This window comes from Hippoglossus hippoglossus, chromosome 20 (genome assembly GCF_009819705.1).
Source record: "Hippoglossus hippoglossus isolate fHipHip1 chromosome 20, fHipHip1.pri, whole genome shotgun sequence".
Lineage (NCBI taxonomy): Eukaryota > Metazoa > Chordata > Actinopteri > Pleuronectiformes > Pleuronectidae > Hippoglossus > Hippoglossus hippoglossus.
Window position 1 is genome coordinate 13,305,942 of NC_047170.1, and position 14,857 is coordinate 13,320,798.

The following is a 14,857-nucleotide window of genomic DNA, read 5'->3' on the forward strand; positions in this document are numbered from 1 at the left end:
AAAACGTGTGAATGGGGTCAAACACTGACGAGCGACTGTCACAATAAATTTAGACTGTTGTCTTACAGCCTTCATTAATTACTTATACTCGCTGCAGAAGTCAGATAACACTAATTAAACACTTAATAAAGTGATCAGCTCTGAAAAGGAACTTCTCTATGGTAACTACAAGCACTAAATATTTGTATTTTTAAGGATTAGGCGCTTAAACCACACATTCAGAAAAAATATATATATGACTTTCTGGGTCACAGTTTAGTTTCAGTACACGTGACACACCTAAAAAAATTCAAATAATAAAGTAATACCTAATAATTATCAGATTATTACCAGGATTACACTGGAAACATATTTAAAACTACTTAAATGTGATATACAAGTAAATTGCAGTCATGCATGTTGTAGCAGAGACAGTGTCCACGTTGCTGCAGACTACATTTACATTTACTGTAACATCCTAAAACACTACTCAACATTTTAATGACAACATATTAGATTTTTTTTTAAATATTCCAGTTAGTCTGTTAATTGTTTAAAAAAAGGCAAAGTCAACAGTAAAAATAACCATCAGTGAGTAGTGGATGATTTATAAAAATGTACGGCATGTGGTTATAATGGATAACTATTCAAATCCACCTCCTAAGCATTCACATAAAAGCCGAACACAATCGCTCAGGTTACGTTTTATACTTTTTAAGGATAAGATGGTAGTAACCGATACTTACAGTACACACGCTTTTATTTTGGACTTTAGTCTGCAACGGCACCACCTCCTTTGACCCTCATGTGCTGCCGTCCTGGGTCTAAAGCAAAATTACCCCGGATCATAACAACAGGTCCCGTCCATTACATTTTTTCCTCGCGACAATGGAAGCAGCTCGGACCGACTCCCTCTTCCCACACACACGGATGCTATCGAGCAGAGCACGGAGTCGATACTGTAGCACGCGCTGAAGGGCAAACGGCTGGATATGTAAATGTGGGTATTTATCAAAGCGCATATTAATGCGATATACTCCGGACTATTGTTAAGTCCCACGTGGACTTTTCCTTTGCTTAAGTTGACAAGCTTTTCTCCGCTCACGCCGATCTTTAGCGTGCGTAAAGCTGTGCGTAATCTGTGCGTAAAGTTGATCTGCATACGTTGCGGGGCAGAATTAAGATATCACCGCTTTATTTATGATCCTTACAACTCTTATAGGGACAATATGCATACTCCTGCGAGACAGTCTGTTTTGTGATCGCATAATCAAAGTGGGGAAATTGCTGTTTCATAGCCGCGCACTCTTTGTTCGCTGCAACAAAGGAGAGAGGACTATATTTCTGGATCAACTTTTTACGAGTTTTATCGTACAATAACCTTTGCATAACAACTATTTTTCTCAAGCGTTGCCCGAGGCACTGCGCAGGCGCGCTGGCTGCTTGCTGTCACTAAGACATTTTTCTTCACGTTGGAAACTGTCACTGGTGACGTCAATCACCAAGCTCTGACCAATTAGAGCGCAGGGTGATTGTTTAGCTCCACGGGCTGCAGCGCCTACCATGAATCTCTATTCAGTATCAAAGCGTCCTGCTGCTGCCTCTCAACCGAATGGGATTCCATGTAGTCTGCAGATAGAATTAACTTCATAAAGTTTTTTTTTTTTCTTTATTTTTCATTGCGATTAAAATATATTTGTCATCATCATTATTATTTTGCCTGCTGTCAAGTTATTCTAAAATTAGGAAGTAATGAGCGTGGATGCTTTGGGAAGCCCCGTGATGGACCCTACGTTTTCCAAACGGAACACGGCGCTGAGATTAGTTGACTTGGCAGGGGCTCACCACCATCACCATCATCACCACCATACCCCTCAGAGCGTGACAGGCTTCCCGGGGTTCAGCAGCCATCCACACTCAATGGCTCACTCGCACCCTGGGGAGATTACTGCGGAACCCCGCCTGGGGCCGAGTCCATTCGGGCCAGAACACATGGGGCACTCCGCGGCCCTCAAAATCAGCCCAGCCCATCATTATCCCCACCACCATCACCACCACCACAATCATCATATGGCAGGCCACAGTGAAGTGGTCTCCAGTCAAACGGGAGCTTTTGGCCCGGTTCAGGCGACATCGGTCCCTTATTCTATGTCTCACACGGCCCAGGCTTTATCCGCAGGTAGGGATTTCCTCATCCGGAGAGATCTGACGGCTCAAGCCATGCCAGTGCTGACCGACCAGACTGCTGGTTCAGCGTCTCACCACGGAATGTTTGTCTCAACAACAGGTAGCTATCCCGGACACTATGGTCATCACCCTGACGCTGGGAACCATACCCTCTTCTCCGGACTCCACCACGACCAGTCTTCTAGCGGATCACCGGGTGGCCAAGCGTTGAGTGGACAAATAAGGTTAGGACTACCTGGAGAAATGTACGTTAGGTCTGATCACTTGAGTCAAGTGGCAAGCTCCAGGGCTGATCCGTTCTCCGCCTCGCCGTTGCATGGCTACGGTGGTCTGAATCTGAACATGAATCTGAGCGCTCACCACCACCACCACCACGGAGCCGGTGCCTTTTTCCGCTACATGAGGCAGCCGATAAAGCAAGAGCTGATCTGCAAGTGGCTGGAGCCGGAGCACGCGCCGAAGAAACTTTGCTCGAAAACTTACAGCACCATGCACGAACTCGTAACGCATGTGACGGTGGAGCACGTCGGAGGACCGGAGCAGGCGAACCATATATGTTTTTGGGAAGAGTGTCCGAGGGAAGGCAAACCATTTAAAGCCAAGTACAAACTTGTAAATCACATTCGAGTGCACACCGGGGAGAAACCGTTTCCATGCCCGTTCCCTGGCTGTGGGAAAGTGTTCGCGAGGTCCGAGAATCTAAAGATCCACAAAAGGACGCACACAGGTCAGTAGTTGAATTTACAGAATGAAATGTTGTGAATGCACCTTGATAGAAAAATATTTAAATTGCATGTTGAAATCAAACCATTCAGCCACACTGTCCAGATAAGTGAGAAATAGTAAGCATATTTTTTCAGATTATCTAAAAATATTATCTTTTACTGTTTTTTTTAATGGTTTTACGCATTAAAAATGTCCTCTGATGAGCAATTAATCAATCCGTGCCTGCTGGTAGATGAGGGCGCAACAGCTATAACGCGGCCACCTGTTTGTTGTGAGCTGCATCAGGTCTCGCAAGTTTCCCTGAGGTGGAGCTTTTGGGGGATTACGGTACGGCTCACTCAGGCGTTTTGACGGTTCGACCGCTTGTCCACACCACAGCACAAAGACTGAGGCCCACGTCAGCCTCTTGTCCAAGTAGCTCAGTGCATGCCAGACGTGACTGGCAGCAAAGTTGGAGTGGTGCATCTTCACATCCATTAACTGTTAATGATGATGTGGTGGTGATGTTTTTATTTTTGCACTTATTCCAGCCACTATATTAATGACAGTATTTGTTTGGGTTTATTGCTTCAGAGCTGCAAGGATTGGGATTGTTTTGTTTTCCAAAAAGTGTAATCAAACATTTTGGATTCTTGTATTGACTTCATTTTCCAAAAGCATTATTATGGCAGCACTTTTTTTTGTTTAACCCCTGCAACAAGTTGACAAGTGCAGACGGTTCTGATAATTCAGCAGCAGGTTGGCTGAGCTGCCTGCGCCTCTGTCGTGACTGACGTGTGGACAATGCAGCTGGAATCATGCAGCTGATTTGGCATTAAAAAAAAAAAACAACATAGAACGGCGCAATATGGCCGCTTGGCTCTGTGACCCTGCAGTGACGCGCTGTGGAGATAGGGGAGGGAAAGAGAAAGGCCTCGAAATGTCGAGTCAGACTTGTAAATTAACACAATGATGCGTTCCCCTGTTCCTTTTCCCCTATGTGGCTGCATGTCACTCCCCCCCTCCACTCCATTTCTGCACCCTATGTATTATTCATATAATTTGCTCACATTACCTAAGTACAAATCTGTTAAATTATTTCTGTGTGTTGACTCCCAAGGGGCCTGGTCCTTTGGTATCATGTTTAAAACCTATCCGAAAGTGTGGTTATGACTGGGGCTGCCCCTGGGGTCTGCTCCTCGACGGTTTCTTGTACTACACTAATATCCTTGATTGGCTCTCTCAGCCCAACAGCTGAAGGTCAAATTGATATTCAACCAGCAAGTGTAATTAGACAGAGGCAATTACATATTCTCAAAAGCTTTAATCGCAGGAGAAAAAAAAAAAAATCAGCAGTGGATGATTTCCCGTGTAATTTATTCAGATTGTCTTTTTTTTTCTTTTCTGCCTTGTCATAATCAGGTAGAAATACTTGTTATTAAGACACAGAATTAGAGCCAGTCCACATGCGTGAGTCCAACAGCAGACAGGCTGCGTTAGCACACAGTGGGGTGAAGCCTGTCTGTGGCGATACTTTCATTTAGCATTATTTTCAGTTGGGTTCCGGGCTCCTCTGCCTGCAGTGCTCATGGCTCGTCTGTTTTGACGTATGTCTTGATGCGTGCAGACGCCAGGTACAGACCCAGGGCGGTGGGGGTTCAGCCATGTTTACACCAGACTGAGGCTCGTGTCAGGGTCTGTCCGAGGAGGCAGACTTTTAAAAAGTGCAAGTGCACGAGTGTGTGTTTACTGTAAATACACACAACGTGTGTGTTTTCAAGATTAAATGTGAGAAATCGAGAAAAAAGGGCTCCTCACAGTGGCTGTAATTGCGCATGCGTAAAATATATTTTTGCAGTATTTTTTATATATACCTTTTATTTTTTTAGTGGCAGATACTTGGATACGTGTTGCTCAGTTTATTCCAAGCACATAAATTGAGGTCACACACATTGTAAGTGTGTTAAAACATTATAGATTTATATAAAGTACTGAGGCTGCTAGAAATGGTGAGGACAATAAAATGAATACCTCAAATCATGCATTATAATGAGCACGAATGGCAACGTTTTTAATTTTTTTAATTCGTTGATTTGCATCTCATTGTGTCACCATCACTGTTAACAGGTGAAAAGCCCTTCAAATGTGAGTTTGACGGCTGCGACAGACGCTTCGCCAACAGCAGCGACCGGAAAAAGCACTCCCACGTCCACACCAGCGATAAGCCCTACAACTGCAAAGTGAGAGGCTGCGATAAGTCCTACACGCACCCCAGCTCCCTGAGGAAACACATGAAGGTGCACTGCAAGTCCCCCCCTCCCAGCTCGGGCTACGAGTCGTCCACCCCGTCCCTGGTCTCCCCCTCCTCAGACCTGGGCCGGGAGCCAGGAGGCTCCTCGGTGCTGTCGGAGCCGGTGGGGGCTTCCCAACCGGCGAATTTAAGCGATTGGTACGTGTGCCACAGCTCAGGTGCCAGCGGCGCCCAGACACCACCCAGCGGGCCCTCCACACCCGACCCCACAGACGAGCCACCTTACAGGAACCCAGAACCCAGGGACGCGTTTTAACGCACCTCGGACTCCTAAACCACCGCTGCAGAGGTGACAAGAACACATTTTCACAAGCTTAACTATTGTAAATGGTTTGGCTTCGGTGCCTGTTGAAGGCCCACTGCCCCCCCCACCCCCCCCCCCCCCCCCCCTCTCCCTTTGATTTCTGGATGAACCACCAAACAGACACCCAGAGCCAAGAGACGCATTTTAACCACATTGGAAGGAAAATGTGTAAACGTTAAAGACGTGCTAATTTCCAGGCACAGTAAAAGAATATATTTTCAAACCTCAGCTATTACGCCCTGCCGGCCCACTGGTCCACTTGTGGAGGGGGGAGTCGTGTAAATCCGTTAGACTATGTGGTACTTTATTGTAGGCTAGGCATGTTGGTGTAAAATTATTTTGTAAATTCGAGTTTCTGACTTCAATATGCTTTTATTTATTTTTCAATCCGATATCGAGGGAATTTTTTTGTATTATCGAACCAAAGTGCATGTTTCAATTCGGGCAAAATAACCTGTACATTTGTAAATTTTGTAAGTTTCGATGTGTTGATGTTGATAGTCTTTTTGTAAGGGTCTGTTTCAGAGCAGTGTCTTTCTGCAGTTATTTGTACAAACGTTTTATGTTTACAGCATTTCCCCTCCCCCGTCTGTGCAGAGGCTCAACTGTTTCATACGCCTGCAGTATTTGATATACAACCGTGAAATTCTAAATGTTTTATCAAAGTGGGCATTTTGTGATTTTTGTATCATTGTCGTCAACTTTTTTGTTTTGTTTTTGTTCCTCTTTTGAATATCTCAAATCGAGTGGCACTCAAAATGCGCACCGAATTGCCTTGTAATTTGTGAGTATTTTGAATAAATCTTGTATGACAAAAACGTGAGAACGCTGCTGAGCCATTTGGGGTTCATAAAATTTAAGTATCGTAAAAAATTGGGAAGATGTGCAATATGTCTCGTATGTCACTTTAAAGGGGCATGGCTTTACAAATATTATTTCCATAAAAAGAAAAAAAGAAAAAAGGAACTGTTGCTTCTTTTTACGCGCAGGAAAATTCCAGTAAAAAAATCAGTTTTCCAGGTGCAGATAAAACCGCTAAAATCCAAAGAAATATATTCGGTAACAGGTCTTTAAATATAACATTTAAACTTTTTTTACTTTACAAAGTGTTTCGTGGTTGAATAAAAAATAAGGGGTTGTGTGTTTTAAATCGTGCTCCGTTTGTGTAAAGTCTTACTTTCTCTGCTGAGCTGGGGTTTGATGCAGACGTGGGCAGAGGTTGATGAAAGGCAACAATATTCTGATCCAGACTTCAAAGAGCGTCGCGCACAAAGAGCCATTTTTTTTTCACGACGGTGAATCCTCATGGTGAATTAAGATTTCTATAGCAATAGCCAAGTCAAACTCAAATGATATGGGGCCAAGTCCGCGGACTGAAAAGCGCGCTCTAAAGAATGTAATATTTGCTTCCCATGGGGTCGGAAACGGTAATCTATGTCCTTTATACTGGAGACGAGGGCAGTATAAAGAAGAAAAATATATTCTTTTGCTCCGGGCCTACTTTACGACAATCAAAGGGGAAGCCCCTGAAACGCAGTTGTCCCACACCATAATAGACTCGCATTGCAACAGGGCCCGAGCTGCTCAATGGATAAAATTAACAATAATCATATTTTAGCCTCAATACATGAAACATGTCCTGTGAAACCAAGCTGTATATCATGATTAGTGCACATTCCAGCAATAGACGCGTGCATTAATTATTTCAGCTTTGAACGTGCAGATATATTTTTTTCAGGAGTTTAAATTTAAATTAAATGTGCTACTTTTAATAAACAGCTAAATCATTTTTAAAGAAAAGCTTAAGAGCTTTGTTGTACTTGGAAAACTTTCGCCTGAGAGGTGGATTTGACTCCACACCGGCGCACACTGAGGCAGAAAGTGGGTGGAAACAACAAGGCTACAACTCTTCCCGTGCGTTTATAGAGTTTGGTTAAGTGCATGACAGTTTGCTCTGTGGAAGAGGCCCAGCTGAAAGCAGAGAATAAACACTAAAGCAGCCAAATAGAAGAAGATGATGATGCCTCTTTTGGCACCAGCTCTTGTGCGTAAAAGGGGGGAAAGGAGGAGAGAAAGGAAGAAGGAAAACAACAAGATAGTTGGATCTCAATTGAAAGTGGGAGTCTTTGAAGTGGAAGTTAATATCAGAGGGATTCTTCTGGGTCGTCTGAACAACGTTGATGACACGGAAAGCCTTTTGTCACCGATTTGTTGGGCTCCTCTCTATTGGGCCGTCTAAAGCTTTTAGTTCCAGCCGTCAAAATGGACAAGAACTAACTGAGTCGCGTAAAAACATTTTCCATTCAGCGCTGAGAGTGAAGGATAAGCAACACTTAAAGCGTTGTTTCGTCAGAAGAAGAAGAAAGAAAGAAAAAGAAAAGAGTGAGGGGGGAGAGCGTTAAAACAGAAAGGTCCGCAGTGTGCGTCAATTAGGAATGGCGCACACTGCATTTTTTAAGCCAAAGTATTTCTGAATTTGATCTTTACCGCAGCCAGGAAGTAAAACAAAAGTGGTCGTGAATTCATTTGGAGGAAAAGGAAAAAAAATGCTCCGGAGCTGCAGAAGCTTAGTGACCTTTGCGCACAGTAATTTATGACTTTGACCAAATATAAACACGCAGTCTTCAGTCAGAAACCGAACTGGCACGAGCGGGATTAGAAGGGGTTTGGTTGGATCCAAACGACTTTAGTACATAAAGTGCTGAGGGAACAGGCGAGCTTTTACCGCAGCAGATAAAATGTGACGACTGTTTGCTTGATTGTAAAAGTTCAATCCCCGGCGCGCAGACACTGGATACCGCAGGCTGCAGTTATAGCAGCGTAAGAGGGGATCTTTTTAACAACCGATCCCGGTGGGTTCACTCCTCGGGGCCTCCCCCTGCCTTCAGCTGAGTGACAACGTGACAGCGTCTGATCTGATATCAGCCGTGGGGTCAAGAATCAAGAAAAGGTGTGTGGGTGCGTGTGCGTAAAGACAGAGGAGGAGGAGGGAGAGAGAGCTGCACTGCACGGATGCCATGTCCACTCCAAAAGCACCAAACAGGAAGGTGATGGCGGATTTGCGCAGGAAATACATATTCACTTTAATTACAGAAGAGATGCTTTAAAGAAAGAAAAATAAAACTAAAGAAAGCGAGAAGGAAGGGGGAGGGCTTGAGCTGCCAAAGTGCAACAAAAAGAAAATGAATCCATTTCAGCTCTTGCTCGGCCTCTCACCGCCACCACCGCTGCATCCTGAGGCTCATTTGAGTGTGAAATATCATTTCTTTGTAAAAAAAATAATGGAGGCGGTAATCCTACTTCCGGAAATTGTCCGGCATTATTGAACAAAGCCCTTTTAATAGGGGGATTAGCAGTCTAGGAGTAAAAGCCTCACTCACCCTCCTTCCCTGCCTCCCACCTCCCCCTTCTTTTCCTCCACGCTCACCCCACGCTCCGACACCACCATCAGCACCTCCACCACCAACCAGGTCATAATTATCAGGAATGAAGTGGCCGAAATTGGCATGGAGGATAAAGAGGAGAGGGCTGGGGGGACAGGTGCAATATACAGAGCCACCAGGCAGGAGCAGACCTCTGGAAACACTGAACACAAGCATGGGTCATTCATTTTTTTGAATCCTTTATTATAAAGTCTACAGATAAACACAGGAATTTCACCCCTTTACCATTTTATTATCTATATTTTCTTATTGCATTTTTCATTCTTAAAGGAGAACTCCACTTTGTTTATTAGACTTCCATGGCGTGCGCAGGGAGGGAGGTCAGAAGGCAAATTACGCACACCCACAAGTTAAATGCAGCCATCAAGCTTGTCATGAATATTGAATATTTTTACTCGAATTTGGCTGTACCACGAGGTTCCGTCGTAAAGATTAATGACAACCTCTCAAGCTAAATGAACTGTAATCCAGGTGACACCCCTGCTGTAGCTTTTGTGCAGGCACACATGTGAACCCCACTATCCTAGACCCTGGAAAAAACAAAATCAGCGACCCTCCTCCTCCTTCTCCATGGATTACCGCCATGCACATATTTCAGGAAACTAAGTTATTTTACTTCCATGGATGAGTGCGCGCCCTCCAATGCCAATCAGCCCCCTAGTAACCCGTATAGGCCCGAACACGGATTTCTAACAACCTCCGCATTATATGGCGGAATGTGCCACATAGTTCACACCTGCGCTCTGAATAGCAGCCCTCTTTCAGTGTATGATACGCCTGTTGGCCTTGGTCTCAATGCAGCTGCATGAATGAATCAGCGACCCCGCTCATTTGGCTCCTCTTTTGATCCGAGGTCTCCTTCTCTCGCTTGAAGTCGAAGCCTCGCCTGCAGACGGTCTAGTTAACGAGAGCTCTGATGACTTCTTTTATCATAGTGCGAGTGGAGTGGTTGCATGTATGGAGGCTATATAGCGCAGAGGAACTTGTTGCTGCAACGCGAGCAAACACATGGATCTAAATATTTTTGGAGTCTATTCAGGAGAGGGAGGAAAATATGGGGAAGTAGAAACGTGCAGAAAAATATAAACACCACCCTGATGGCGCACGGATTCTTTTCTGCTCATTTCTGCAGATATCTCTATTTCTAACATTTGTTCAGCAGGAAAAGAAAATTATTGCCAGACTTAACAATCCAAGTTTAGGGGCTGAGCGCTATATGCAGTGTCGTGTATTGGCTCCACATGACCCAACACTCCACATCCATGAAACCGGGCCATGCATCACGCAGAATAAAGCATTCCGAATCCATGGGACTTGCCCTTTGACGAGCACGTCGATCTGACGTTCAGCAGTGGATCATAACTTGAATTGATCATCCTCTGTTGACCTCTCCGTGATCTCCCAGCAGCAGTCATGGCGAACAGGTGTGTTAGGGTCCGTGGAAATTCTGCACAAGAAATGCACTAAATTATACTTTGAGAAAAGCAAAATCTGAAATGTTAAAAGCTCCAAGAGGCCTCAGCTCTTAAGTTTTCAAGACAATTCTCCGGTGGAAAAAGTGGAGACAGTCAGTGATGCAGGAATGAAAATAAATAAATAAAGTGAGATATGAGAAGAAGGGGTCCACACACACAAGTAAATGGACCGTTTTAGAATAAAAAAAACCCTCCTACTGGTTTAGCCAAAGCCATAATGGCAAAAGTGCGTTTCTCCACTCGATAAAAGAGACAGTATATCATCATATATCAAAATAACCCAGAGTGTGAGGAGATGCAAATGCTCTCGACATTATGAATCATTGGTTTATCTGCACTATTTCACACGTCAGATGTGGGGAGATATGTTCCAAACAGACACAGTTTGAGAAGCAACATAATGCATGTGATCAGTGTAGCAGGATCCCAAAGACTTTGGGTCATTTCGCCATCTCCCGCAGGAAAACACATTACCCCCTCTCATATTTACATACTCTTTAGTATTTGTCAAACATTCATAAATTACAAACTAATGAAATGTTCGACGGTCCTTGGAGATGGAGCTAATGAAGACATAGACTTTTCCTTGCTTTCTGACACATCTTTGTCAGGTTTAATACCATTCGCTCCATCACGCTCTATTAACTATTATTATACTTATGTCAGGCCACCGCTGACACGTTACGACACCGGGATCACCTGCTGGAGGTGGGCACGCCATGGGATATAAATGGCCTCCATCCATAATGCCAGTAGCCTGTATAAAAGTATTACATTTAACTGAGATTAATATATATATATATATATATGAAAGTGAATTTTAGAGGAGACAACTGCACGAAAATCTCTCCAGAATATCTTAAATATTTTTAAATGTAAAAAGAAATACTTGGTTTTACGCATTTATCAGTGCCACAAAAATCTGAATACGTTTCCCAAGGAGGAGGAGGAGGAGGAGAAAAAATATCACAGAATAATTTTTATACTTCCTCCTTTAAAATCAATAAGTTTTAATGCATGATTTGTTAAAATTTATCTTTTTTTGTTGTTGCAGTGTGTGTGATCACAACGTCAAGAGCTACCTGGGCTGAACCTGTGCAACGAAGAAAAGGGAGGAAGAGGAAGAGGAGGGGAGAGATATTAATTATGGAAGAGTGTCAGGCCGAGTATTTATTTATTCATTCAATAATTCGTTCGTGTTGTTATTATTGTTATTATTATAATGTTTTTATTTCTAACCTTTCCCAACGCTTCACACTTTTAAAAAACCCACAAACACGAACTCATGGGACAACACTTTAAAATGCAATGAATGGGAGGTTGCTGGGTTTTTTTGTGTCACTGCGACAATATAGATCCTCGGAGACGTGATTATTTGACAGAGAAAATCCCCAGCGTGTCAAGGTTGTCATATCTCCCCCCCCCCCCCCCCCCCCCCCCCCCCCCCCCCCCCCCCTCTCGCCTCAGTGTCCAATGCAAATACCGTGCCATAATCAGATGCAGCAGCATGACGCGTTTATTACTTTGTCAATCATCTTGATGCGACTGTATTGAAACAAAGCGAGTCCCACGTCCGGTAATAGAATTAAAGAAGAAGAAGAAGAAGAATGAAAAAAAAAAGCTTCTTCTCAGCAGCTGGCAATTTCACTTTGACGCGTAAAACCATATGTAAGCGGCGACTGGCTCCCAGACGCACAGGTCAGGGGTCTTTATCTGTCCCTGAAAACTTTATATACTCACACACTCACTACAAAATAAATATTAATAGTACGTTTTATTTTAAAGTCTCCAAATGGCACTTGATTCTGTCCAAAGCAGGATTTATTTGTTCCCCTTTTCTCGAACGCTACGCGAGGCTTATCCTCTCTGTCCATGAGTTAATTCATCAAAAGAAAAAGTTTCAATACGATTTTTTTTTGCTAAGTCGACCACTGCGACATTCTTCAAGCCTGCTCTATCTTCATAATACTGATTTGTGTAGCCTAGGAAACTCCTCAGACCAGAGCAGCACCAAAAAAAGCCCAGAGGGATTTTCTTTTTCTTCCTTCTCCATTTATTTCTCCAAAATTCGTCCATTAAGGCTGGATTGAAGAAATGACCACAAGTAGAGAGAAGGTTTATTTTATTTTTCGTTATTCTATTGAAGGGCTACCAAAAAATAACCAGTGCAGCAGCAGACAAGGTAAGTGTCGTTCCCCCTCACACTATGGCACAATCCATAGTAAAAAGAAGAAGACAAAAAAAACCAGTGCACATGAGTGGTATGTGTATGAGTGTGTTAAGAGCTGTCAGGAAATCAGCCTCTCCGAGTCCTTACCCGGCGTTAAGGCTGTCTAATTTCTCGGCATAATTAACTTTATGCTCAGAATCAATTGTTTCCTGTACACAGCCAGGGTCCAGGACTGCAAGCGGTGAGAGGCCTATTTGAGCATGTGAGAAAGCAGGAAGCAGCCCTACCTGCCACTCATTAAGGCCACAGAAACTCAATACAAAGAGGGGGGAGAAGGATTAGACCTGCTCGTTATACCTGCCGCGCAATTAACACTACTTATTCGTCTAATCCCTCTGTTCTAGAAATAATTGGAGTTGCGATAATAATAATAATAATAACACCCCAAAAAAGAGGAAAGAAATACGCACGGGCCATTGTAGAAAATCACTCGCGCTATATTTCCGCGCATGATGATTAGAATAATAATAATAATAATAATAATAATAATAATAATAATAATAATAATAATAATAGTCTGTTTATTTTGTGTGCTAACGTAGATTTCCTCTCACTTCCTCTATTTCTTGTAAGTGTGTGTTGGTGAGGAGGGGTGAGGGGGGGAGTTGCCTTCGTGGAGCACCGAAGAATCTGCTGCTGATTTGTGAAGAGTGCTCTTCCTCTTATTTTCCTGTGAAGCAGGTAGAGAATCAGCATCTTCCTCCCCCTCCTCCTCCTCCTCCTCCTGCAGTTAGTCACATCCCCTTCACGGAGACGGTGCCACTCTTTTGTCCCCGTTGTGTTGTAGGTGAATCGCAGCACACTTGAACTGAAAGAGGACTTGACCTTTGCCTTTATGTCCCGCCACCACCCCCACCCCAAATGTTTGTCTAAATCACAATTGTCTTTTGTGAGGGGACATGCGCTGCCGTGACGCGTCCCATTCAGCGGATGGGTGTTCGCAGTCAGACGGGGAGAGAGAGGGAGAGGACGCCGCTGGCGCGTAAAGGTGTTTGGAAACTTTTTTTTTTTGGCACAGAGGATAAAAAGTGACCCAGCAAAAACAAAAAATCCTTGTTTCCATGTGTGATTAATTCCTCGCTCCTGTGTCTGTAAACACCCTTTAAAACGCACGCACGGACCCCATGCGAAGCTCCAAGAGAGCATGAGCGTCCACGTTGCGGGAGGGATGAACTTGTTACCGCTCATGTCAGCGCGCAGGTCTACCTGCGTCTCTGCTGGATGGACGCACGGGTCAGTGGAGCTGTCGGAGGTGGGATTCCTCCAGGTTTCTGTCACTGTGCGCTCTCATTATTTGGCTGCAAACAAACACTGACCGATGTGCTAATTTCCACTAAGGTGTACCGTGCAAATTAGAAAAGAAAAATGAAAATGAAAACACGTGCAACTTTTATTTGTTTCTCTTTAAAATAAACTGATCATTTCAAAACGAAAACACTTAAAAATGAAAATTATATCCAACATTGTAAAACCCCAAATATCAAAATGTAATAATCTCAACATCCTTCTGAGTCCTGTATTTTTCCAAGTGAGTCATTTTGTTAGAAGTCACTTTAAATGCGTAATCATCGATTTATTCATCACTTAATGTAAATCAGTATTTATTCCTCTAACCTTTACACAGTTTAAATATTGACCCACAAGGTTTGTCATTTTATTTTTGTCATAATTTATAAACGTTAAAAACAAAACGTTAATAACATTGATTTATTTTGGTTATGCAAAGTGTGTCAATCATCCAGTTTGACAAATCTGTGCGTGTGTTTTGAATTTCAGCGGTTGGACTTTTTAAACTTTACCCCACAACGTGATTAAAACCTAATAATGTTCACGCGTAAACTCGGCATAAAAACGGGGAATATGCAAGAAGCCATGCGCAGCACAGGACGAGTCCTCGGAAACATCCTGCAGCAGCGAACATCGGCTCTGAACCCCTCTCTCTCTCTCTCTCTCTCTCTCTCTCTCTCTCTCTCTCTCTCTCTCTCTCTCTCTCTCTCTGTGTCTCTCTCTCTTTTCCAGCAGGCTCTCGACACGTTGTAACACTCTCCCTGTCAGTTTTTCTCGGTGTCTTCATTCTCCGCGCCGCAGCCCGGCCGCAGTTGCTCCGCCGTTGCTCAGTAAACTGCGGGAAAGTTACTTGGGAGCGATAGAACCACAAGCGGAGCCCAGTAAACGGCTGCTGTTTATGACAGGAGGGACGCGCCGCAGCCTATAGAGCAGCAG

At 43.7% G+C, this 14,857-nt stretch overlaps 1 protein-coding gene across 2 annotated transcripts; it reads left to right on the plus strand.

The window, feature by feature from the left end:
- Positions 1-725: 725 nt before the first annotated feature.
- Positions 726-6,439, plus strand: zic4 (zic family member 4). Of its 2 annotated transcripts, XM_034572905.1 has the most exons (3): positions 726-2,158; positions 2,267-2,893; positions 4,999-6,439. In XM_034572905.1, the coding sequence occupies exons 1-3, from the start codon at positions 1,732-1,734 to the stop codon at positions 5,436-5,438; spliced, it is 1,494 nt and encodes a 497-aa protein (XP_034428796.1). In that variant the 5' UTR covers positions 726-1,731; the 3' UTR covers positions 5,439-6,439. The 2 variants fall into 2 exon arrangements, with proteins under 2 accessions (XP_034428796.1, XP_034428795.1); XM_034572904.1 differs by having other exon boundaries at positions 726-2,893.
- The last annotated feature ends 8,418 nt before the right edge of the window (positions 6,440-14,857 follow it).